Source organism: Chionomys nivalis, chromosome 5, assembly GCF_950005125.1.
Source record: "Chionomys nivalis chromosome 5, mChiNiv1.1, whole genome shotgun sequence".
In the NCBI taxonomy this organism is placed as follows: Eukaryota; Metazoa; Chordata; class Mammalia; order Rodentia; family Cricetidae; genus Chionomys; species Chionomys nivalis.
In genome coordinates, this window is record NC_080090.1 from 57,093,929 (window position 1) to 57,119,443 (window position 25,515).

The window sequence follows — 25,515 nt, forward strand, 5'->3', positions numbered from 1 at the left end:
CCTTGTACAAAAAGAGCCCGGCATGAGTTCCCCTTTGAAGAAGAGTACAGGTCAGCATTTCAAGCCGCAGTAGGGGCTTTGGACACAACTGAGTGGTTACTCCAACAGGCCCCTGCTCCAACCTGGCTGCCAGGGAAACTGCAGGCACTAAAAGAAAAGATCGAGAAGCTAAAATGCTGTGTGCCCGAGGGTAACATGAATGGGCTCTGACTCTTCCTCAACCATCAGCGCCTTGCCTGGATGTTTTGTAAATGAAATTATGAATGTAAATTATGTTTGTACATTTTCATTGCACATATAAAAGCTTTTATAAATGTGAAAATAGTCTTTATTTAACACAGAGAACAAGATGGGGGATGTTTCTCATTGAGAACTTTGGTACAGTGTAATACACGTGAAAGAGTAACTGCCCAGGTAGGTCCAAAGGAGGGACCTTTCTTTTACTCAGATGATAAACTGTAAACAAATAAATAAGCTGCTTAAGGAATCTTAGCAGTTTGAAGTTATAATTTACAGCTAGACTTTTTTTCAGTAAGTCATTATTTCATAGTAGAGCTTACTCTTTTAAAGGAATGGCACAAAATTAAGCTTACCGGCTTGAATTTTTTTATTTTATTTCCAGAATTTTCCTGGAAAAAGCACTTTAGCTACTTACTTTTCATGGAACTGGCCTCGATCAAGTGCACACAGGCTCTTCCTAGAATTTGGAACTGAGAGCCTTCTGCCACTCACGGCTTAGTCAGCAACTTGAAGTTGGTCTCATGCTTGAGTTGGTTGGCACAGACTGCAAAAAGAGCTTCTGGTTTGGGGAACACAGGCTGCTTTGGGGTTTAACATCCATGCAGCTTGCTTTGAGGTATTAACTTCCTTTAGAATTCTTCCTGAAGTTTAAGCTCTCCCTCATTGTCACCAGTTGTTATCTTCCCAGGTCAGCTCTTCTTCTTCCCAGCCTTCTGCCTCTCCCTGCAACAGAACACACCAACTATCTGAGACAAACTATATACCCCGAGCATTTAAAAATGACACATTTGTTTATAATACCAGAAGAGACCGACGCCTGACAACCAAAGGCTAAAGCGAGATTGCTTTGGCTGTAACGCCACAGGCCACATCCATTGGAAAATAACTGTAGTCCAGTAAAACTGGTCAGATTCTTTCCTAAGTCAAGGACTTACTTGTACAGGAGGTAGACCTAAGCATGGCCAAGGACAGCCCTACAAATGGAGGTTTCTTTTAAAGATTTATTTTAATTTGATGTATGCATTAAAATGCGTATGCATTTTTATGCACCACGTGTGTGCCTGGTGCCTGTAGAGGTCAGCGAGCGACTGAATCTCCTGGAACTGGAGTTACAGACAGTTGTGAGGCATTCTAAGGGTGCTAGGAATCAAACCTGGGTCCTCTAGAATAGCCAGTACTGTTAACCACAGAGCCATCTCCAACCCCAAGATTTTAGTTTGGCAATGTGATTAAACAGTTTTGAACTATAACTTTGTACATGACAATAGCTGTCATATCAATAGGTTGGACATGCCTGAGGGATCAGTCTTGTTTGTTTGTTTTTTTTCCAATAACCATGAAATCATTTATAGGAACTGGTTTTATTGATTCTAGGTTAAATTTGATCATTTTAATTAGCTATGTATGATACCTTCATTGAGAAAAATACTTGTTTATTGTTAATTAGGACCTCCAAGGGAAACCCTGATTAGCACATTTAGTACAAAGAATGAACTCACCTCAGTCAGTTCTGTTGCAGCAAATTTTGAAGAAAATTGCATCACTGTGGAGACGTCGTCCTTGTCAGGGACCATCACTTCTGTCCTCAGTTCAGGCAAAATGAGGAAAGTACCTGAAGGCTTAATATCTGGAATCATATCTGCAAACCAGTCCAACTCAGGATCTTGTACTGGCTTCTTTTTTACTTGTATGGTGAACTCTTCTCCTAAACCAAGTTCTGACCGAACTTTAAGGGGTCTTTCTTGGGACACTTCTGGTGGTTTAACGTCCCCATGCTGTGTGTGGCTGGTCTTAGAGGAAGGGCTGCATTTCAAAGGCACAGAGTGCTGAGTGGGAGGAAGCCGTGCTGCAGTGGGCTTCTGCTCTCCTGAGGTAACAGGCATGGCAGCAGAGGCAGCAGCCACTGTGTCTACTTGGGTACCAGAGCTAGACTCACAGTCATCCCGGCACTCCTCTGCCTTCAGATTCCTGTGCTGGGACTCTGCACAAGGCTCGTGGGACCGCATCTGAACACTGGCAGTTTGGTGCTCGGACTCCTCAGGCTCACTCCAGTCAGGCCATTCCTCAGGCTTACTAGAACCTGCTGGGAGGTTTCCATTGTCCTCTGAATTGATTTTCACATCTGAGATTCCATTCATAGGGAATTTAATAGAGTGAGAAAACTGATCACCTATGGGATATCCAAGAATCAGTCTCATAAAATGTTAAGAGCAAGCAAGCATAAAGTCTAATTACTTAAAAATATCCAAATACACTTAAACTCAAAGGAAGCAAACATACTATGCCAATTAGCTCATCATTAGATCTTTGACTAAATATTCTCACACTCATTGGCATAAGTAAATAATACAGATGCAGTCTTACCTAGTAATTGTATCTAAAAATGGATGCTCAAGTAAGTTGTTTTAAAAATTATTTACTTTGGGGTCTCCCACATTCTGGGTGTGAATGCCACAGTACAGGTGTGGAGGCAAAGGACTGCTACGTAGTTGGTTCTATTTTTGTGGGTTCCCAAAATTGAACTTGGGGTATTAGCCTTTTACTGCAGGTGCTTTTAATTCCTGAGCCATCTCTCCAATCCACTTTATTTTTCAAAGATTCGCTTTTAATTACATGTTTGTCTGTGTGTGGGTATACACAGGTGAGGACAGAGGCTAGAAGCATTGGATTTCCTGGACCTGGGGACCAAACTTGGGTTTCCTACAAGAGTAGTTTGTTCTTTGAACTGCTGAGCCATCTTTCCAGCCCCCAAATAAGTCTGAAACAGATTTTCTTAAATGCTATCAAGGTGCTAAGAAATCTAGGTTTACTCAGCTACCACTTCCTCATACTTATTTGTAAAACATTTTCTGCTACTTTATTATGTCTTTATTAACATCTTTACAGCTCTTTATTTTTGGTACATTTATGATGCAGAAGACATAAAAATACCAAAGCATCTGATATAAAAATGAATTCAAGTAATGGTAACTTATTATGTAGAAAGGCTAGGTGTATAACCAACAGTTTAAAGAGGTGAAAAGAGAAGTACAGAGACATTCCAAAGTGCATTTAATTTTCAAAATTTAAGCTTAATATTCTCAGGAACAGATTGAAGCCACAGGAACCTCAGTTAAAATTCTTACCTGGCTGTAGAAGAGTATTGTAACACTCTTCCTGTATATGCTTCTTGCTGTTGATGGGCGTGTTGCCAGAAAACAGCCATTTAGGGAATGAATTAGAAGAGGGGTTCTCTGAGATGTGTGAGAGCCTACTCTGCTGGCTGCAGACAACATGCATGGGAGAACCTGGAGAACGTGAAGGGAGAGGATGGGCTTACTGATCTAGCACTTGATTGGTGAGCAACAGTCAGGGGGAATGGTATATGTAACACAGAAAAGAATATCAATATTTGACCAAAACCCATTGTTAATGGTCACCTGTCTCTGAAGGTTTAAGACAGGTTGTGTCCACTGAACATGGTGGGGATGGGACAGAACTATGAAGCATAACATAGATAAAATTTCTAGGAAACCTTGGTAAGTTACAGTTCTTAAAATCATTTTGGTAGCAATCTAAGCCCTTGATTCTGACTCTTTTAAGAATAAAAGGCTAGTATAAGAGTACAGAGTGAACAATATTAATAACTTAATACCACAAAATTATAATACTGAAAATAAGATAAGTTATGCTATGGATATCTGACCTTGAATGAGGAAAGTAGCTGCCTTTAACAGTTTACCAGAAAGCATATATTCAAGATTGGATATTGATCAGAAAGATTTAGTAAAATTACACTGAGTATTTCCCCTACCTTAAAGCTAGGGTAAGGGGAGTCAACTGTCATAATAAGGCTTCAGCTCTCTCTAGCATCTCTCTTCTTCACCCTCAGCCCTCAGGGCCTAGCACTACAAGCCAAAGAACTGCATTAGAGAGACCAGAATTTTGTAATGAAATCATGGTCATATTCAAGGTCATACAAAGTAGCAAAAAGGCAATGACACTGTTGATATAAAGTTCTTGTGAGAACTTTATAGAGTGGGAACAAACCAAAATCAAAGATTTCCTGAAGTACTCAAAATAGCTTTTATCCAATAGTCCAACAAAGTCAAAAGAACTTAAGGATCTAGCGTTAAAAAGAACAATGGTCTTTAATAGTCCCTACTAAAATTCAAATATATCCTCTAACCCACAAAGTCTCCTTCTGAGACTGACTTATCCTATGGCAGTGGAACTCCATATAATAAAGATGCATCTGCAAGGATATTTATGGTACTACAGATTATATACTGGTTAAAAATCTAGCAGTGGATACAACAGCTATGGCTATAAATCACTGAATTGGATTCAGTGAAATGGTAGGTGTAAAAATGAGGTTTTTCTGTATTGACCTCGAAACACATCTTTAATATACAATACATGAAAATAAGCTATAGAGCTGGGCACAGCATTATTAAATATAATCCTATAAAATCCACACATAATGAGTGTGTAGTTTCTGTATCCCTTTGTGGGTTTAAAAAAGGAATTTTACTGAACCATTAAAGGTCACTTTGTACCCACTATGAGAGTGTGAAAAGGGAAACTGAACTATCCTCATGCTTGACCATTTACCTCAAAATAAAACCTGTATCATAGAATAATAAGAACTTACTAAAATAAAGTTGAATCTTACCTTCAGGGGAAAGGTCACTAGTTTTGGTAAAACTTGGAGCAGTACGCTTAAAGATCTTGGTTCTTTCTCCACCCACAACCACTTCTGGTCCAAGTAGAGATACCAGCACCGCCAGGCTACGAAGAGTAACTGCCACAATGGAATGGCTGGTGTCACGAAGACCCAGTAGTACCTAGGAGCAAAACTGGTCATGAGTGCAGACAGCCACTACCTCTGCCTCCTGGAGAAGAGCAATTGGCCTGCAGCCATAATGCTTTAAATAAATATTTTCCTAGACATTCCTCAGCAGTTCAACTTACTATGGGAAAGAAACAATGTTTTGTCCTTCCAGTCCATCATGGATTGCCAACCCCACTCCCAAATAGGCAAATTATGAGCCAGCCCCAGAGCAAAGGCTCCATGAAAATGGGTGTGGACTGCCTGATACAGCTGCCCAACAAGATACGTAAACTTAAGTATCATTTCTGGGAGCATCAAGGCTTATAATTTGCAGGCCCTTAGAAGCAAGCAGCTGCACCTTGATTTCCCACTTTAGTTTTCCAGTGCTTCAGTATATTTTTGATATTTTGATCCATGCCTTTGTGATTTTTTTGTGTGTGTGTGTGTGGGGGGGGGATACAGGGTTTCCCTGTGTAACAGCCCTAGCTATCCTGGAACTCGATACGTCGATCAGGCTAGCCTTGAACTCGCGAAGTCTACAAGGCGTGCACCGCCACAGCCAGTTCTGATAATTTTTTATGGCATAAAAAAATGATTACAAACCTTGGGCAAGCAAATCCTAACATTCCCTATGGTGGATAAACAGGTTGGCAATCACTGCTAACAATCTCATGTTCTCTGTGGTAATTATCATAATGTAATTAGTGCACAAATGCTAGTGAAGGGCCATGGACCGAGGGTCTGCTTAGGCTTGTTTTTGTCTTCTCATCCATTTACCTACAAGATGAGCAAACAGAATCCTAGCTGCTCACAGACTCAGACTGAACATCTTATGCTAACTGACTGTTCAGACTGGGATGAAATCATGATTTCACCTCTTTACACCCTAGTAACTTTTAAACTCAATCACTGTCTCAAGGCTCTGAACTACTATCTGAAAACCGTCTTCCCTCCTTTCATTTCCTAAGGTGGCAGCAGTCTTGTGCACTCTCTCATCTTCCCACTGCCAGCGTGGTCCTAACCTGTGGCAAGATGACTTTCTTCAGCTGTTCCTGTGTGAAGTGCTCCACGTAGGCTTCGATGTGGGACAGTAATACCATCCGCACATGCTCCTCGTGGACCTCGAACAACTGGAGCAGCACAGGGACCACCCGTGACTGGAAGAGTGCTGGTGAGAGCAAGCACGGAGGCTCTCCTGGTGTGTTCTCTACCCGGCATCAGAAGGTACAGACAGGTCATTCAGGGGAAAGGGTCGTCAACTGAGACCAGAATTTTACACATATTTTATCTATTTGTCTAGAATTTTAAGCCCCAAGCTAAAGGGATTTCTTATGTGGATTCAAAATTACTTAAAGGCTTTACTGTCTCAAATGCTATCTGCATCGTGTCTGGCCCTAGTTAGCGGGTGGGGCAAAACTCATCTTTAAAGAACACTGAGATGACTCTTGGGTTCTCCCTCAAATCCAGTCAGGATGGAAAGCTGTAAGGGAACATTCAAGACTAAATATATTCAACACCCCCCAAAAAAAATGCAATTCTAAATTGAAATTAACTACCCATAGTATCTGTTGGAATGACACCATTTAAGGCAATGAACTCAGGGGCAGGCGAGATGGCTCGTTAGTTAAGAACAATGGCGTTTGCAGAGGACTCAGGTTCAGGTCCCAGCACTCATAGCGGCTTACAATAATCCCTAACTCCAGTTTCAGGGGATTCAGTACCCTCTTGTATCTTCCATGGGGACCAGGCAAATATGTAATACACATACATATAAGTAAAACACTCATATACATAAAATCAATTTTCTTTTTAAATTTAAGAGAATGAGTCAGGCAGTGGTGGTGCATACCTTTAGTCCCAACAGTTGGGAGGCAGAGGCAGGAGGACAGGTCTATAAAGTGAGTTATAGGACAGCCAAGGTAATACAGAGAAACCCTATCTCGATAAACAAATGAATTCTTAAAGCAGGATTTAACCTAACTCTAAATTCTTTAGCATATTAAAAATAAGTTCTTTTTTTTTTTTTTTTTTTTTTGGTTTTTCGAGACAGGGTTTCTCTGTGGTTTTGGAGCCTGTCCTGGAACTAGCTCTTGTAGACCAGGCTGGTCTCGAACTCACAGAGATCCGCCTGCCTCTGCCTCCCAAGTGCTGGGATTAAAGGCGTGCGCCACCACCGCCCGGCTAAAAATAAGTTCTTTAATCTGATGTGTTACCGTCTAAGAAATCTCATAAAGAAATCTCATACCGTCTTACAAATCTCATAAAGTTTCAAAGCAATTGCTTTGAAACCCACAGCTCCAAGATTAAAATGGTCTTGGAGATTTTCAACCTTTTTACTAAAAATACAACATGGGTTGCTTTCAGTAACTTAGGAAGCACAGGTCTAAGGATGACCGAAAAGATATCTGAGAGCGTATGCCTTACCCATTAAAGGTTCATATACATACCATGTTGCATTTGTGTGTGCCTGTGTATGTGTAACCACTTATGATGTAAGATGTTCCATAAAGATATTCCATATTTACCCGTGGGTTTTGGTACCCGAGTCAGAGTTCAAGCTATCATATTAGGGAGGAGTAGCTCTTCTGTGCCTTTAGAGGCAAACATTAACTTTAGAATACTGCAATATTACTCCATTCAAAATATGAACTAATAATTGCCAAATTCCCTCATAACTAATAACACTGGGGAAAAAATTCACCTTTCTTAGGGCCAAGGAGATACGGAAGAAAACTTTTAACAGCCACTGGCTCAGCAAATACCAACTGGTTAAGCAGAAGAGGCACCAATCTCGAAGCTATTAATTCTTCTGACAAGCAGCTCACTCTGTCCAGCAGAAATCTAACAGGAAAGAGATGGTTAGTCCCCAGTTTGGTCATGTGACCTCTGTTCTCTCTAGCTGTGCTAGTCATCCATCTACTTCTGGCTATTTGTTCTTTTACTTTTGCTTGTTACACATTTAGTGTTAATACATGGCCTTCCTGGGCCACTGCTCTACCACCTCGTCTCCCGCCAGTTTACTCAGTCTCCTGCCTCAATTCCAAGTGCTCCCTCCACTCCCCCACTGGCTCTTCCCCTCAGTGTCTTTATCTTTTCTTTCATACCTCAGTGTCTCCTTCACTGGTCCATAGTACCCCTACACCAACCTCTTACCTGCTGACTGAACAATACATACTAACCAATCCAAGCCTGCCGTGCTCTAAGCCTGCCTTCACGAACGGAATGACCAGTAAAGGCAGACCTAGCTGTCTCGCGGACGCCTTATCCCCTCAGTGGCTTCAAAGCAAGAAGTCTACTACCTACAAATAACGTCTACGAGGAACACCTCTTACCTGTTCTTGTTTTGAAATTTGCCCTCCAGTAGGATTCAAGTGCTTGCCATTTGCTACACAAATCACAGCCTTTGTGTGTTCACTCCTGTTTCTCTGTCCTGAGACCTCCCTCCCGGCAAAGCAAGACTTGCACCCATCTTCACACTTAAGTTACCAGTCTAGCTATGTCTGCATTACCAGTACAATCTATCCTGGGCATGTAGAAAAGTTCAGTAACCACTATGAAGTCAGAAGTCTGATCCACCCCTACCTAGATCACCAACATGCTTATCATAGGTTTAATTCAAGTTAGCAAACCTAAGTTTTTTCTAAACTTACTTGAAAAATTCAGTTTTTTCATCTTCACTTTTTAATGTCAAACTTCTCAAGAAATTCACAACTTCTAGAAAATCATTCCTAAATGCAGGGCAAATAAAATAAAATAGGACAATAGATTAAAGGCATGTTAAGTATTGATGTTATTATCACAGACCATACCACCATTTTCAATGAAAGAAATGTTCTCTGTGTTATATGAAAGACTCAAAGTAGCTGATGAGATTTATGCAGTGGAGCAAACCTAGAAGAGCCTAATGTCTTCATAATTCTAGAAACATCTGCCAGAGGCTATAAATAGAGAAGCGCATGCTAGTGTGCTTTAGGCTTCAGTAGCAAGCATACTTCCCCCAACTCTCCACTGACACAGGACACTGGCAATGGACTGTCCTGGGAGCAATGGCGTAAGTATTTCAAAGAAGCTGCTGATTCCCAAGTCTCTCCTGTGGCGCAGTGAGAACACTTGGGAAGTGGAATCTCTGTAGGAGTCACGAGCATTTTCTCACTTTTCTGACTTTTGCGCTCAGGCAAGGCCAGTTTCTAAGGAATCCACAGATGGTCCTAAACCTGTAAACTGTCTGTTCCAAGAGAGCATGGCTCACAACTTACCATAAGGGAGCTATTGCATGGCAGTTAAGCACACAAGCTTGGCAGCCGACATGGCATGCACAGTTACTACCTCCCTTCCCATGTTAACATCTCCATGTGACCCTTGGACAACTCATCACCAGGGCACTGACTTTCATGACTTCTTCCGCAGAGAAAGTCACGTGACTTTGACTTCTCCAAAACTTAATTCCCATTAGCCTGGTGTTGAGCAGATGCTTCAATGAAAACAGTCTACTAACATACTTTTCTATGGTGCGTGAGTTAAAACACAACGGAAGACACACAAGAAACTCAGAAAACCTCTGTACTGCATCAGCCATTTTTCCGCTTTTCTGGGGCTGATTCATACCGCGTGCCGTTCCAGGGCAGCACCTGCAGCGCTGTATGCAGCACACCAGGAATATGTGTGCCTGTGAGCTTTCCTAGTTCATGTGCTCATGTCTCACTGTAAACGGTACCATATATGGTCTAGAAATGTATGAGTATGTGTTCATAAACTTTAGCTTCTTATAAGGACAACTTGTTTATACTTCATGGACCCAAATAATAGACTATCTACATTTATTTTATGTGTCCATCACAATCTGTTTCTCCCTTTGATATTTCTAGGCTATGAAATTTGTCTCAGAGTTTCAATTTTTTAAACTTTAAAGATTCATGTCAAACCTAAGTGGACCTGTACATCCTGAACCCGTCATCAGTGTCTGCCCAATCCTCTGCAGCAAACCTAAGCACAGTGTCTTGAATCGAATGAAACTGGCTCAGCTGCCTCAGTGATGGGTGCTGACCTGCTTCATCCTGTGGCCTCCGACATATTTACTCCTCACCATAGTGGCTGTGTCAAGTGTGGGTTGGAGTGCTCTTTTGTTTTTTTTTCTTCCCTCTATATTAATACACATTTCTTAGAGAACTTGTATTACACATAGTGGTGACAATTTACTACAGTGAATTATCTTTGTAGAGATTTTATATCATGAAAAATAGAGGATTTCTAAGAATCATCTGCAAACACAAGAAAATACATGTTTCTAATAATAATTGTTGAAAGACCTGTACAAGAAAATATATACAATTGTATCTGTCAATTTAGGAACTAAATGGAGGCCATATCTGCTACACTGGAAAAAGCTAAAGCCATAAATGGCAACTGTACTCTTGATAACTACAGGCACTAATTCAGTAGCAACCCCAAAATGTGCCTCTCTAGAGGTGGCTCATCTCAGGAGCAGCACAGCTGTCCTTTGCTCTGCTTCCTGCCAAGCTCTCTGAGTACAACACAAAAGGTTAGCTTTGCTAATAAAATTCATAAACGTGGAACTAACCTGGGCATAAGGTCTATGGTTAGAGAAGTGAAAGACCATAAAATTAAAACTACTCTTGACAATTCAATACCATCTGTGAACGCAGGAAAGTATTTACACTGTGTCCTTCCTTCTAACTGACTTCTACATATTCTGGGACAAAGGAAACAGTCTACTGCTGGAAGAAACACAACCTGCCCCCTCCCAACACATACTAGAGAACATGTCCCAGTAATGCAGTGGCAGCAGACAGAGGCCACGTTTATCAATTAACATATAACTGTAAACTATTTCACACAGATTAGTTTCTTTATAATCAAAATCCCTAGTGAATCTGAGTAAAATTCCTTCATGACAGCTAAGAATTCCTAAAACTTTCTGTGATGGGACCTTGAGAGGCAACCAGTCTCTCTCCATCACGTCACCTGATGCCTCACCTGAAGAAGTCATGGGACAGTAAGGTGCTGAGCGCTGGTCGACAGGTTGGCGTGGGATTCAGTAGAGTTGAGTGCAAGGTCTGTAGGAAGCTGGAGAGAACACCCGCTGAAACTGAAATCCAGAGCTAAGTTAGTTCCAGTGCCTTCTCCCTCTTTCCGGACCTCTCTAGCTGGAGACTGACGAGAGCAAAAACCAACCTGCAAAAGCCCAAGCACACAGAGCCCCGCTGTTGCTACATGACTCGCGTCGTGCAGGCCAGATCCGCAGCAGGTGCACAGCGCTGCCCTGCCAGCACAGCCACACGGCCGCAGGTGCCTCCCTTCTGCATCCCCCCATTTCCTCATTTTTAACCCACCGACGTCCAAAATGGTGGTTTGAAAGGGGGCAGGTTTGAAGATCTTTTTTGGGCAGGTCCTTCTCACCAGGGAGCTGACTGAATGCCTGTATTTTCAACTCTTGTACACATTTGCCACCATTATAGGTGCATAACAACAATGCCTTAGAGCCTTAGGCTTTAATTCGCAAATATTCACGTTGATAGCCAGAGCCTTCTAACAGCAGAACACTGCACATCATGGTAGAAGCTATACTGGCACTGGAGAAGTGTCAGCAGAGTAAGACAGCCACTAACAAGGAGCTAATGTGGCACACAACTCAGTAACCTTCACAGGTGCACAATTAATGTCCTAGAGTCCACCCCTGAGTGACACAGGCTGCCGAGCATGCCATTAGAGAACACAGAAGGGAATAGAGAACTGTCTTTAAGTAGACGGGCTTTAAGAGGACACACAAGAAAAAATACTGAGTAAATTTTAGCAGAAGTAGGTTTTTACATCTCAGTCACTAAGGGCATTTATTAGCCACAAGAGAACTCAATAATGAACTCTGAAGACAATCACATATGATGGGGACAGCCACTGTTCAAAATGTTTCCTACTTAAAATTCCTTTTTATTATTCATCCTTATGGAACCCCGAGCTACTCCCCTTTTTGGTGCTGCTATCTGTCCTAAGTAAACAGTGTGGTGAGCGGCGGGTTCCCCACTACACTAAAGACTGTAGTCCTTGGAGTTCACGCGGAGCGGGTCGGGTGCTTTCCTACTTAGTCTATGCATGTGGCCATACAGCTCCAACTCACCCTGCTCATTCAAGATGGGGAGCAAGCTGTCCACCAGAGTTCCGAAGGAATAGGCATCTCGGGCATGGCCATGGGACTCGGGAAGGGCTGCAAATTCTGGAGACTAAATGCAGGAAGACTATTAGAATGAGAGGACCTGCTGTATAAGCTGTCTCCAACATTCTCCCATGTTTGCATTTATTATACTCAATTCTAACTTGATGGTACCACACTCCACAGGTTTTAAGAATTGTTAGTACACAGTATGTGACAAATTGGTACAATTGTATGTCAATTAAAATCGTAGGTCTCTCTCAAAAATGGAAAAAATTTTTGACCTATTAGTTGATGGAAGAAGCTTATCAAAGATTTAAAAATATCATATATGAAAAAAGATAAAATACTTAATCTATGGCTTTCTGAATTGTGTATGGCTGCAACCCAGGGTTAAAAATACTATACACACACAATGAAAACAAAAGTTCATAAAACAATGTTTTTTCTTATACTCTGGTATGCCCAGTGATATTTTCAACATTTTCAAAATGCTGATGAACTGACTTAAAATCCACAAATCATCAGTTTTAAAAAAATCCCTAGTCTATGCATATACAGAGATTTGGTTAACCTGCGATCGCAAATCTTAGGTCTCTAGCTTACAGTTGGGCTTGCATTTCCTGTAGAGCACATTGTCTCTGGAGGTTGGGGCTTTATTTAGGGCTTGTAAAAACTGTGTAAAGGGCTCACCTTCTAGACTAGTAAATGGTCCTTTCCTCACCATGGTATTAACAACCCCTCTTGCACATGCCCAGGAGTTCCAGCTATGAGCAGCTAGGAAGACGTGTGCCTGGGATGATACAGAGGAAGGATGAGGCCACTGCTTCCCCCAGAATCACGGCCTCTAGCAGAGTACACCAATTTCTCCTGAAATAGATATGATGCTCTCGCCACACTGGGGCATCTCCATCTTTATACAAACACAGTCCCTAAGCTGGTCTAACTGTGATAGTAAGATTGATCTCAGGCATTTTCAAGATCATCATGAGACACCTATGATTTAGTAAACTGGGCAGAGGAAATGGTGAGGGTCTTAGTTCTCCGCTGTTGCACAGCAGAGGCTGACTTAGTTCCACAAACGGCATCTACTCACCATCTCCTCAGGGGGAATAGATGCTGGGTCTCTTACTGACTGGATACTCCTGAGAAACTAGACAAAGAAATAATTTAAGAAAAACAACTCATATTTGGTAATTTAATCTTAGTTCAATTTAAAAAAGAAACAAGCAGTGGAAGCAGGAGCCAGGAAACCTTTTGATCAGTGCCACACACCCCACTCATAAATGTCCAGCCTTCCTAATTTGATGTGACTGTGGTCCCCAGCACAGCATGGGCTCAGGAAGCATCAATGCCAGCTGTTCTTCCATTGGGCTTGTCATCAGAGGCCCCTGAACTACCCACTTTCCCACAGACAGAACAACTGTGAGGTGCTTCGGTCAGATATGGCCCATGCCTATAGTGGCCACTAGTAAGGAAGCTGAAGCAAGGTTACTTGAGCCTATAAGCTCAAGGCCAGCCTGGAAGACAGAGTGAGATCCTTTTTTTTTTTGGGGGGGGGGTGTCAGCACACAACAAAAATTTACCACCTATTATACCATGGGAATCTTAAGCTTTGCTGTCACAAGACATTAAGGCTCAGACCATATGTCACAAGCCATATGCGAGGCTCATATGGGCTGTACAGATAAAAACAACACCCACTGAATAGGCACACCTATTATTCACCTATCCAAAGATTATTTCTGAAAAGCTTACATTTCCAAAATGCCATTTCTGGCACAAGGACTATGAGATGAATGGACAGGATCTCCTGTTCCCAACCAGTGCTTACAACCTGGAGAGAAGCTAGCAGTTCTAATAGATGTGCCGAGCACCATGAAGCCCACAGTAGTGATTAATTCTTTCAGATGAGGAAGGATTCAGACGGACTTAGGCTCGATCTGTGTTTCCATTTTCTAGGAGGCCAACAGGAGGAAGAAGGCGGTTCGGCAGCAGAACCACATCAGAAAACAGGGAAGCATCTGAGCTGCCCCCTGTGTAAGCAACAGCTCAGGAGTGTGGGGCTGTGGGTGCTAAACAGAGCTGAGGTGATGGGCAGGTACTGTGAGGAGCTGTGTGCCCCATGGCAAAGAATTTGTGCTATGGACTACAGACTAGTCAGATCGGAGGTGAGTTCAGAGAAGAAAGTGTGCAACAGAGACAGAGGTAAGGAGAGGATATTTACAGAACTGGCAGCATCAGAACACAGCACCACTCATGAAGGTCTAAGGGTAGAAACGGCCCAAGAAGATAGACTAAACCAACACATCAATGAGAGAGTGTCCCCATCTTTTGGAGGACCCGAAGCCAGTTCCCAGCACCCATGTAAAGTGACTCACAACTGCCTATAACTCCAGGTACAGGGGATCTGACATCCTCTGACATTATGAAGGAGTGATTTTTTATTTCTTTTAGAAAAAGTGAGTCAGGAACCACATGCAAATGGTGAAAGAAACAGAACAGAGAATAAAGCAGCTTGTCTACTAGGGTCGAATGTACAGCAAGTTCCATGGGAACAACAACTTCACTCTACACAATGTAGTGTCCTGGCACGGGGTAGCTTAGACAATGTCCAGGGAACACTCCTGGCCTCGTAATAGCAGCTGCTATCGCAGGAGGAGATACAAAGTACGACATGCAACTGCCGGGACACAAGAGACACAAATAATGAGGCACAAAGTAGCTATGGGAACAGAGAGGCGGGCAGCTGGCTTCAATGTTGAATAAACCATTTACCTCAGTCTTGGGCTCCTTACATACTAAATGATAGGGGATACATGAACCTCAGAACTTCTGAGCAATAAACACTACAATTTTCCGAACATGAGCTTTAACACAAAGTTCAGCTCTTCAAATCTACAATCCTAACAGTTAAGGACACTGCTGGGGCGCGAAGCCCACCCCGCATCACCATCACTGGCTCACCTCTGCTGTGGCCTCAGGAACTCTGCACACGGTTTCCATGCCTCCGAGCTTCCAGTGCCCGTCTTCACTCACAAAAATAGAAGACAAGCAGACATTGTTGTGTGTCAGATGTCCCTGGAAAAGAGACAAACAGAAAAGGAACAAGACTGACACCCCAAAACCTGAAGGTTTTAAACAATTAAATACTAGTCACCACACACAGTGCAATGTGGTCTTTGGCACCCGCAGCATAACCAATGGAGCTGTGCTTAAATGAACAAACCAGACGCAGCTAAGAAAGGAAAGGCTCTGCCTAGCGCCCCCACCTGGCAGGAAGGTTGTGAAGACACCAAATCCTATGCACAGACAGCATCACTCCCATTTCTTGAGAATTAGGAGCCACACACGTCCTTAAACATCCGCAAGTCTCCACGGCCTGGATCAGCTGCTTCAGTACCTTAAACAAAAGGTACAGCAGCTCCCGCAGATTATGTCTCTTTCCCCTTAAAGTCTCTCTTGCCTGTAGGCTGTCATGAACCCAGACCACTCCACCCGAAAGCCTGGCAGTCAGTAGGCATTTACAACATCCCACCACAAGAGGGGAAGTGGAATGTCAAGAACCACCACCCACCACAGAAGGATCTAGTTTAAAACTAAAAAAAATAGTACACTCAAATAAATATGAGGAAGGAGAAAATGAGACCAGGGTTTGAGTAGTTAAATTTCTTTTTCAAGCCAGGAATCATCCATTCCAGGACACAAAAAGTATACTAGATATTCTACTCACAAGATTCAGTGTGTATACATTTTATACAGAAGACTCTGATATATAGTAAAGGAAGGTTTTTAACAGTATAATATGCTTCCACTGGGAAAAATAGGAAAATAAACATAAAATATTTGCTTGACATTCACACAAAATTTCTCTGGAATAATGCACTGAGCACCACAGTTGCCTCAGAGGAACAAGGATGGGACAGAGGTTTACACGCCCTCTAACCCTGCTGCTTTTCTGTTATAGGTAGATTTCCATCAACAAAAAAGACATTCCTCCCCAATGAAGCATTAACAGTTCTTGCTGCCATGTGAACCTCAACAGACTCTGAAATTCTAAGAAATTATAAACTGCACATGACAAACAGCTTTAAGATGCTGAGATGCGCCTGGGGCCAGCATGTGTAGCCTGCGTTGCTGCCGTCCCATCTCTGCAGACTGCCGAAGACATAATGTTTCAGAATGGACATACCGTACAGCGACAGCTCAGAACAGTGACAACAAACAGACCAGAAGTGAGCACAGACCCGACATCTATCCCAGAAATCACCAGAGCCAAGCTTACTAGCCAACCATGGGGCTGTCTCCTCACTGGATTCACCCACCCATTTCTTCTGAAAAGATGGCTATTTCTTTCTTTGAAATCTAGAGTGGAGCAGAGCTTCTGAAAACAAAGAGGGGCTTTGGTCTATAGTAATGGCTGGCTGCCCTTTCTCTTAGCCAGTACTGACTGGCTATGTTTAGATAAAGACTTAAACAACAGGGAGACAGCAGACGGAAAGAAAACTGTGTAAATAACTGCTCAGGGACAGACAAGTAGCGCTGAGTCCACAAACCATCTGCAGGATCCCTTGTTCCTTCCACTCTGGCTCAGTTTCTCTCTGTATCGGTCTCTAAGTACCACCGCCCAGAGGGTCACTTCAGTCCCCATCAGTCAGTCCACTTACTCTGTCATGAAGGAAGATAAGAGCCAGCAATATGTCATAGATTCCAGCACAGACTTCTGCAGGAGACAGGGTTTCCAAAGCCACTTCCAGAGGCTGTACTCTCTCAGTGATGAGATGAATGCCATCTGCTTCCACAGTACAAGATAAAAATCTTAGCAAGCAAGGGTGACGAAGGGTCTTTAAGTGCTTTAAAATACAAACAGAGAGTTGATGAAGTTAATGACTCAAACCAGATTAGTTCCAGTTTCATACGCACTGAATAAAAGGCATGCTTTTTGTTGAAAGTCTCTTTAACTTCCCTATGCTCTCCCAGATTTCAAGGACAAAAAAAACAATCTATAACCTGTTCTAAGTTGAATAAATTTATTCAATTTACCAATGCTTAAATAATTCTACAGAGACTTCCTATTCCCTCATAAGCCCCTGAACTCTCACGCCCTCCAACTATCATTGCCATGCAATTGGAATGAAATGCCAGAAACGGCCAAGAATTCTGCAAAGCGCCCAGATTATGGAGCAGAGTCAAGCAGCTGTGAAAATGAAGCTCACCTCTCCTCCTGTAATGAATCACACACTAACAGCAGGCCTCAAGCACGGAGTAGGGTAGCAAGGGTACCAAACTGCACCAAAAATCTCCGTATCTCTCAGGCTAGACTCAGAAAGGAACCTAGGGAGGGCAGAGTACGAGACCACTGTCCCAAAGGGTGGAGAGCTGGCAAAGGAAAGGCCCCATTTTCTGCACAGCTATAAATCCTCAAACTCTGGAATCAGCAAGCAGGCACAGGGAAAGACCTAACCAGGAGGAAGGAATTTGAACTGCTATTCATGGGAACCTGAGGTCTGAACCTAAGGAAGGTTAAATTGGTGGTAGAATCAATAATCTCTGCCACACAACATTATAATATTCAAAAGGGAATTCAAAATATATTCAGCCTGAGAATGTGATCCATTTTTAATGGGAAATTATTAGAAATTAAAAACTCAAAGTAGGAATTCATTAACCATATGAATATGCCATAGTATAGAGTGAGGAAATCTGAAGCTATTAACCAATCCAAGGAATAAAAAATTTGCTTGTTTTAATGATCAGCACCAGAGAAACCTGTGTGACAATAACAAAAGGTCTAATACAGGTAATGAGGTTCCCCAAAAAGGGGAGAATAGGGGCATAAAAAAGCATAATTACTAAAAATATAAACTGGGCCTAAATCTCCAATACACAAATTTAAGAACTTCAGTTAGCAGAGAATGTAGTAAACGTTTTAGGTTTAAAGGACATATGGCTTCTGGGGACAAATATTAAAAGCCCCTTTAAAATCATGAAACATTCTTAGCTCATCCTTAGTTCTTCCTGAACATTTGCTGAGCCCGACACTAGGACATAGTCTTATTAAACATTTTTCATTTTATATTCTTAACTTTTTACCTACTTATCAAATATCTAACCTTTTAAAATAGTTCAACATTTTAAAAACTTTTGTTATCTGAAGTGATTGCCACATTTTTTAGTTACATATCTCACCAGCAAAAATACCTTATTTTTAACACCTACTTTTAACACATAAAATACTAGAAAACAGCATGTAGGCACAGTGGCACATGTTTTTAATCAGCACGCAGGAGGCTGAGGCAGATGGATCTTTGTGAGTCTGAGGTCGCCTGGTCTACATAGTGAATCTCAGGACAGCCAGGGTTACACACTGAACACCAAAAGAGAAGACTGAGTTTACAAACTTAGTTCCAGCTTCCCCTTAAACTACAAGGAATTCATGCAGAAGCCTCTGGCTTCATTTTTAGAAAGCCCTAATATAAAATATCCCCCTTCCCTCTCAGTTTCCTTAGCAGACAGACAATATACATGCATGATGACAAGTATAGTCCGCGTTGTTTGAATACAGGGTTAAAATTATAGTCTCTTCCCCGTTTGGTTTTGAAAAATGAACTGAGATTGGAACTAGCACTCAGAGGCAGATGGGAGGGAAGCAACTGGAAACTCGAGGCCCAAACAAGGAGTTAGCTGCTTGTTAACAGAGTGTTATAACAGCCATGACCCTGGCTCTGTTATAGCCTGATTAGCTCTGGATTATTGGTTCCTAGTTCATGCTTCATAAGATGAAAATTTCAGCTTGACTCTACTGGCTGAGTAGAGGGGCAGTGCATGGTGGTGCACCATAACCCAGCACTGTGGAGGGACAGAGGGTATAACCCAGCACTGTGGAGGGACAGAGAGTATAACCCAGCACTGTGGAGGGACAGAGGGTATAACCCAGCACTGTGGAGGGACAGAGGGTATAACCCAGCACTGTGGAGGGACAGAGGGTATAACCCAGCACTGTGGAGGGACAGAGGGTATAACCCAGCACTGTGGAGGGACAGAGGGTATAACCCAGCACTGTGGAGGGGACAGAGGGGCAGTGCATGGTGGTGCACCATAACCCAGCACTGTGGAGGACGGAGGGGCAGTGCAAGTTCAAGGCCAGTCTGTTCTACAAAATGATAGCCAAGTCAGACTCTGCCTAGATAAAAACAAAAAGAAAAACTAGGGAAACCACTTTAAAGAAACAAAAGGCAATAAAGAACATGTTATTTAACCAGTGATTACAAGCTTGAACATGCAAAACAGAGAACACAGCGAAGACTCCAAGGAGCAAAGCTCCTGCCAGCAGGTTGGTTAAGTGAGTATAGCTAATTGGAGAGCATTTCTTATTAGTTTATTTTAATCTATAATTTCTGTGCAACATTATGTATCCTCCTTCATACTTCAATTTTTCAAATTATTCCAAATAATTTGACTGAACATGAACTATTTCACTTTTGTCTGTTCAAGAAAAACTCTTCGTTCCACTTTTATGTCTTAGTGCTCTAATTAATTTCCTCTCTTCTTTAATTTTTTTTTATATTTATTTATTATGTACATGTGGGTGCAGGCCATGATGTAGTTGGGGGCCAGAGGACAACTTGCAGGAGTGGATTCTCTCCTTCAACCGTCTGGGTGCCGGGAACTGCACTCAGGTCAAAAGCCGTGGCATGAGCACCTTTTCCTGCTAAGCCCGGAGCAGCCCTTCTTTGATCTTTGTGTACTAACTTTTATTCTCCTACTGCTCAGGAAAACACCTCATTCAGTGCTGGTAGGAAGATACAATGTCACTAAGTGGTCACCTGATGCAGGTAAATTTCAGTTTTGCTTTCCCTACCATCCATGCCCAGAAGGTCTCATGCTCAGAGCAGCTGTAGGCACTCAGACAGGGGATTACAAGAAATTCAGGATCTGGGGTCTCACTGCTCCCAACAATTTTTACCCAGCATGTACCACTCCCAGGGTGTGGGCAGGCGCGCACACAATGCAAACTGTGTCCTGAGAAGACGGTTACACATGCCCTTTCCCACAGGAACATGTCAAAACTGTCAATTCTGTGTTTAATCTAAGACATAACATCAAACAACTAATGAGTGTGGGCAATGAAATACCAATATTGCTAACAATCTTTATAGCCATTAAAGAAATAAAGCATGTAAGAAGCTTATGGAATAATGTTCTCCATCTATGGACTCTTAAAAAGGAACTCATAGTGACACAGACCACGATTCCAACAAAAGAGCTATCAGTTCAAATGGAAAACTTCCCAGTCCTACTACAGAAACACTAAGAACTCATGAACACAGCTGTGTTTCTCTCTAGAAACTCCCTGATGATGAGTTAGAAAGTATGCGAAAGTTGGTTATCCAAGGAAATGTCAGCACACAGGACTGCTTTCTTTAAGAAAACAGGTTATTTTATTAGAGATATTCTTCCAAGGTGGCTCATTCTTTCTTTTTCGGTGCTAGTTTTCCTTTTCTTTTTTACCTTTTTTCTTTTTTGGAGGACAGATCCACGTGCTCAGTCACGTCACGGGAGTACTGCACGACACCAGCCTAGGCATCATTTCTTCTCTGTCACCGTCCCTGACACTCAATCACACAGCAAACCGACCGCAGTGACACTGTCGACTAAGGGGCTAAGATGGACACCTCCAGAGTCAATGACCCTGTAAGGCCTCTCACCAAGAACCAAAGGCAGACTAAACACTGTTTCTGTGACAGCCAATCTAACACACAAATTAAAAATGTCGGGGCAAGGGCTGGAGAGAGGCTCAGCAGGTAAGAACATTTACAAAAGAATACAAATAAAATACTTCTTAAAATGCTGTGACATTACAATGTTTCGGGGCAAGAGAGATAACATAAAATTCCTAAAATACTATATTTTCAACACACTAATGAGAACATCAATAAGCAGCATTTTTGTTAAACTAGATTAATTCCATCTCTTAGGTCAGCCATGTGAAGTCACCCGCCTATCATTCTCCTTAAAAGCCCTATGATAAAAACCATCACAATGAGTTGTGTGACGCTCTTTGGCTGTGGGGATGGTGTGTTAGGGACAGAACAACTGTTTTTATGGGACACTGATAATAAAATACCATGGCTTGTGACCACACCTCCCTCCATCTTTAGGAAGGTCACTGGAGAGGAGACGAGGTAATTAAAAAGCCCTATGAAGATAACCCCATTACAGTACCTTGGCGGCTTTGTTAACCTTGTCTTCATTTTCTCTCTTATATACAAACACGGAGGCACATTTCCCATCTTGCAGTGTGGCGGGATAAACAGCAAGTCCAGAGGGCAAGGTGAACGGCGGTTCTTTCAGTGTACAGCTCTTTAAAGCGCTGTTCTCTGATCCCATCCCTTCTGCAGGGGGGCAGTTCCTCCTCGGATCAAGCAGGTCTAAAACCCAGGAGAAAACATTACATATCTATCTGCAACATAAGCCAAGCTGGCTCTCCAGCTCACACTGAAATGTCCATTCAAACTTACGCCATTTCTGCAGTGTTGACAGCTTCATTTGATATCACAAATGGTCAACGAACAGCAAGCTATCAGGAATGCTTGTTAATTAACAACAACTCCAGAGAAAATGTGTGCCACCAAATAGTCACAGGTACTTCCTTCCCCAAACCCAATCACACACAAATTTTATAAAGGCTTGTAAAACTTTGCAGTTAAAAATAAACAGTCTTAGATGGTGGTGGTGGTGCATACCTTTAATCTCAACACTTGGGAGGCAGTCAGGTTGGTCTCTGAGTTCAAGGCCAGTCTGGTCTACAAAGTGAGTTCTAGGACAGCCAGAGTTCACAGAGAAACCCTGGCTTGAACCTCTCACCTCCCCAAAATAGTCTTTGTATAAATACAAACCTAATAGTCATGGCAAATCTCTCTTGACTTAGATTTTCCTTCCACCTGAAGAGCCACAGAATAATTTGTTATCTATGTAATGATGCTTAAAAAAGAAGCCTATCATAGAATTTAAAATACGTACAGATGTATACACTTCCACGCGAGGAACACAAAATGCACTAGGGCAAAAAGCTACAGAAAATTAGTTTTTCAAAATCTAAGACTGTCTATAGGTAAGAATTAACTTCGCTGTTTAGCAAACGCACTGAGCTCTTATGTCCCTAGCAATTTATCTTTCTTAGGCTCAGGGATAATTGAGGAAGAGAGGGCTTGTAAAAGCCAGAGGAACAGGAAGTTTGCTGTGGTATTGTATGTACTAGAAAGCCAAAGAGGTGATACCATCCAGTCTCATTAACATGCCTGTCTAACTAAGACCTGAACGACGAGGACCCCAACGGACAAGCTGACATAAAAGATGAAAGCTCCCCAAACCCTAGCCAAAGAACTACAGCAACTGGGGATGCTGGGAATCACAAGTGTTCTTCCAAAGGGAAGAGTTCCCAACTGCAAGTCCAATAGCAAGTGGTCAACCCTGACATCATCATCATATATATATATATACACACACAGGTAACATTGTACACACTGAGCAGGTTGTATTTATGCATTCAGGAACACACACACACACACACACACCAATTAAAGAAAAAGAGACCATGAATTTGAGAGAGCAATGGGGAGGGGGATGCACGGGAAGGTTGGCAGGAGGAAAGGGAAAGAGGGGAATGATAAAATTAAGGTCTAATTTCAAAGTATATATAAAAAGAAGTGACATTAAGAACAATATCAAAATATTCAACAGCCTCAGTTATAAGAAACACCCACTTTTGACTGGAACAACAGATAAAAACAGTTCATGCAGGATAATGGAGAAAAGCAACTCTGTTCATCTGGGGATGCATAGTGTTTGCTCAGTGAGGGCCTTCCTCCTGCGCCTGGCCAAAGTTAATGACTTGCTTCAGGTCAAAGAGCAGTCAACTCACAGACTGTCTTCCGTGTCCACAACCAGAACGAAGGCGCAGACTCACCAGAACTGGGCAAGGCTTTTCTCCATCACTAGTAGCACATCTGAAGCTGGGGGGACCAGGTGATGGAGACTGGGGCAGCAGGAGGTGGAACTGGAGCTATGGTGAAGGAAGGCAAGGGGGAGCAAAAACTTGGTTGCATCGAGGTAGTGAGTGGTAGTGGCATAATAAGCTCAGGCTGGGGGAAGGGCCAGACACACACCCGCAGCACCCCCATCTCAGACTTGTCTCAGGTCTGGAGGATGAGCAGCTAGTTTCTAATACAGTTTCTTCACTGACTAACTCTCTTAGAGTCTGTAGCTTTTCTGACTGGCCTATGCTCTTTGAGACCAACTGATATTTCCACTCTAACCCCTGTTTGAAACACCACAGGATGAGTTAGGGAAGGCTTACTTTGAAAAGTAGGTGCAGCTGGCCTGCATTCTTGGCTCATTCAAAAACAAAACTTTTCAATATAAGCAAACAATAAAGGAAAAACAGAAGGAGGAACTACAAGGTGAGTGTCTGCCTGGCAGGAAGTCATGTGCCTGAGTTTCATTGTTAGTCCTCAAGGTTCATGAGTTATGCTATCCAAGGCAAGGACAATGAACAGTTAATTTATTCATTCTCAATGGTAAAACAGGCCCTTGTTGGAATACCAGGCTTTAGAATATCTATTAACCTTTAATTCAGTATTCTAAGTACACACATGATAACTTTAGGTTTACAAAAGGATTAGAAAGATACTAAAGCTGCTCATTTTTCACAGCAGTGTATTGCCTACGACCCCCCCCCCCCAAAAAAAAAAACACTTTAAAAAAGGGATGACTGTTTCTACTGAAAACGGAATGCCTTGTACTGCTGCCCTGAAAGCTTGGCCACAGAGAGCTGTCTACTGACACCGACCGAAGAGCAGAGTTCTATGCCCAGTGCAGCAGGGAAAGGTACTGAGGACTGGATTTGACAACACACCTAAAGTGGCCATTGGGTCTTCCCACCACGGTAGGGGCAGGAATGCTATTGACATAAACAGTGCTTTTAAAACTGAGAACGTACTGGAATGCAAGGCACAAACAACACTCCGAGCTCCAAATATTCTTTCTTGGTTTCGGGAGTATGGAGGAAAATATGAAACAGTGCCATATAGATTTGAAACGGAAAGTCACCCGAAGGTAGAAAAGGCTATTCTAATATGGCATAGACAATTTACAGAATACACTTCTGCTTTCTACAGTGAAACGTTGAGTTGACAGTCTCCTCGGACGTGAATATTCACCATAGCTATCTTTATATAAAAAAAACTCATTTACCTATTTTCCTCCAACCTTCTTTCTTTGCTTCAGGTGAAGCTTCAGAAGGGACCACCTGTGGCTGGGAAGCACCCCTTGCCTAATTCACCGGACAACTTCTAGACTCAACCATAAAACCTGTGTCCTCTGAGAGAAATATGTCTGTTAGTTCTCCCAACAATCCATAGGCTTCAAAGTGCCAAAGCTTACACCATTACCCTGAGAATCCTGAGACTATGCCTTATCCGCTGGCACTTAGCTCTTGGGCGATAAACCTTCTAGCAGCCCTGTGCTTTGATGGGTTTCAGCTATGGACGTTCCCGGTCAAGAACTCAAACCACAGTGCTAGGTGATCATGTAGTCTCTGCTGTCTAAAAGTACCCTGCCTGACCTCAGCTCAGGATACACACGAGTCCCTCAAACCAGCGGTAATTATGATCCCCAATTTCTGCCAAAAATAAAAAAAAAAAGACTTTGGGAGAAAAGCGTTATCTTTATTCTTCGCATGAAGCCCCTGGGGGCCTGGGACCCTGCACCGCGCGACCTTCCCGCTAGACTCCAGGCCCGGCCGCTCCGTTCTCCACCGGCCTCGGCCGGACGGCGGGGGTCACCGGAGAAGCCAGGAAGAGGGCACCCCGAACAGCCGGAGCAGGCGGCGCTCAACCGGCCGCCCCAGCGCTCCCCGCGAGCGGCGACCCCGCTCCCGCCCTGCCCCGCCGCCCTGGCCGCTCAGCTCCCGGTTACCTGCGGGCGGCGGGAGGAGGCTGGCGGCTGGCTCCGACGCGCAGGCCTAGGCCCCTCCACCCACAGTCTCCCGAGCACCGGGCTCAGACCGCACCACCAGGGCCCGGAAACGGGTCAACAGACCGGCCTCCAGTTCCTCCGACGCCACCACCGAGGTGCGCGAACCCGGAACCGAGCTAGAGCGGCCGCGCAGGTGACGCTCGGGCCCGTGTCATCTTCAGGGCTGGGCGCCGGGGAAGCCTGCGCCGCGCGCCTGCTCCCAGCAGCCTACTCTGGCTGCAAAGAAACCCGTCTGCGTGTGATTTTAACCTTGATTGCA

The 25,515-nt window shown here is 43.1% G+C and overlaps 2 protein-coding genes across 5 annotated transcripts in view; one reads left to right on the forward strand and one right to left on the reverse strand.

The window, feature by feature from the left end:
• The window catches only part of Firrm (FIGNL1 interacting regulator of recombination and mitosis), a 45,685-nt gene extending 45,334 nt beyond the window's left edge, over positions 1-351 (forward strand). For all 4 annotated transcript variants that reach the window (XM_057769679.1, XM_057769676.1, XM_057769677.1 and 1 more), the window contains one exon: positions 1-351. In XM_057769679.1, the coding sequence (XP_057625662.1) occupies positions 1-210 (210 nt within the window). In that variant the 3' untranslated portion in view covers positions 211-351.
• Positions 231-25,515, reverse strand: Scyl3 (SCY1 like pseudokinase 3). Its single transcript, XM_057769680.1, has 14 exons — positions 25,197-25,515; positions 21,444-21,649; positions 16,886-17,071; positions 15,186-15,299; positions 13,315-13,371; positions 12,186-12,288; positions 11,048-11,159; positions 8,704-8,781; positions 7,755-7,894; positions 6,076-6,260; positions 4,895-5,066; positions 3,366-3,527; positions 1,740-2,410; positions 231-963 (listed from the first exon to the last, which is right to left on the reverse strand). The coding sequence occupies exons 2-14, from the start codon at positions 21,606-21,608 to the stop codon at positions 907-909; spliced, it is 2,202 nt and encodes a 733-aa protein (XP_057625663.1). The 5' UTR covers positions 21,609-21,649; positions 25,197-25,515; the 3' UTR covers positions 231-906.

Coding starts and splice junctions, on each gene's coding strand:
- Scyl3 (XM_057769680.1), bottom strand. CDS start 21,608: ATGGGATCAGAGAACAGCGCTTTAAAGAGCTGTACACTGAAAGAACCG. Junction 17,072..21,443: donor AGGTTAACAAAGCCGCCAAG/GTACTGTAATGG, acceptor TGTATTTTAAAG/CACTTAAAGACCCTTCGTCA. Junction 2,411..3,365: donor CAATACTCTTCTACAGCCAG/GTAAGAATTTTA, acceptor GATATCCCATAG/GTGATCAGTTTTCTCACTCT.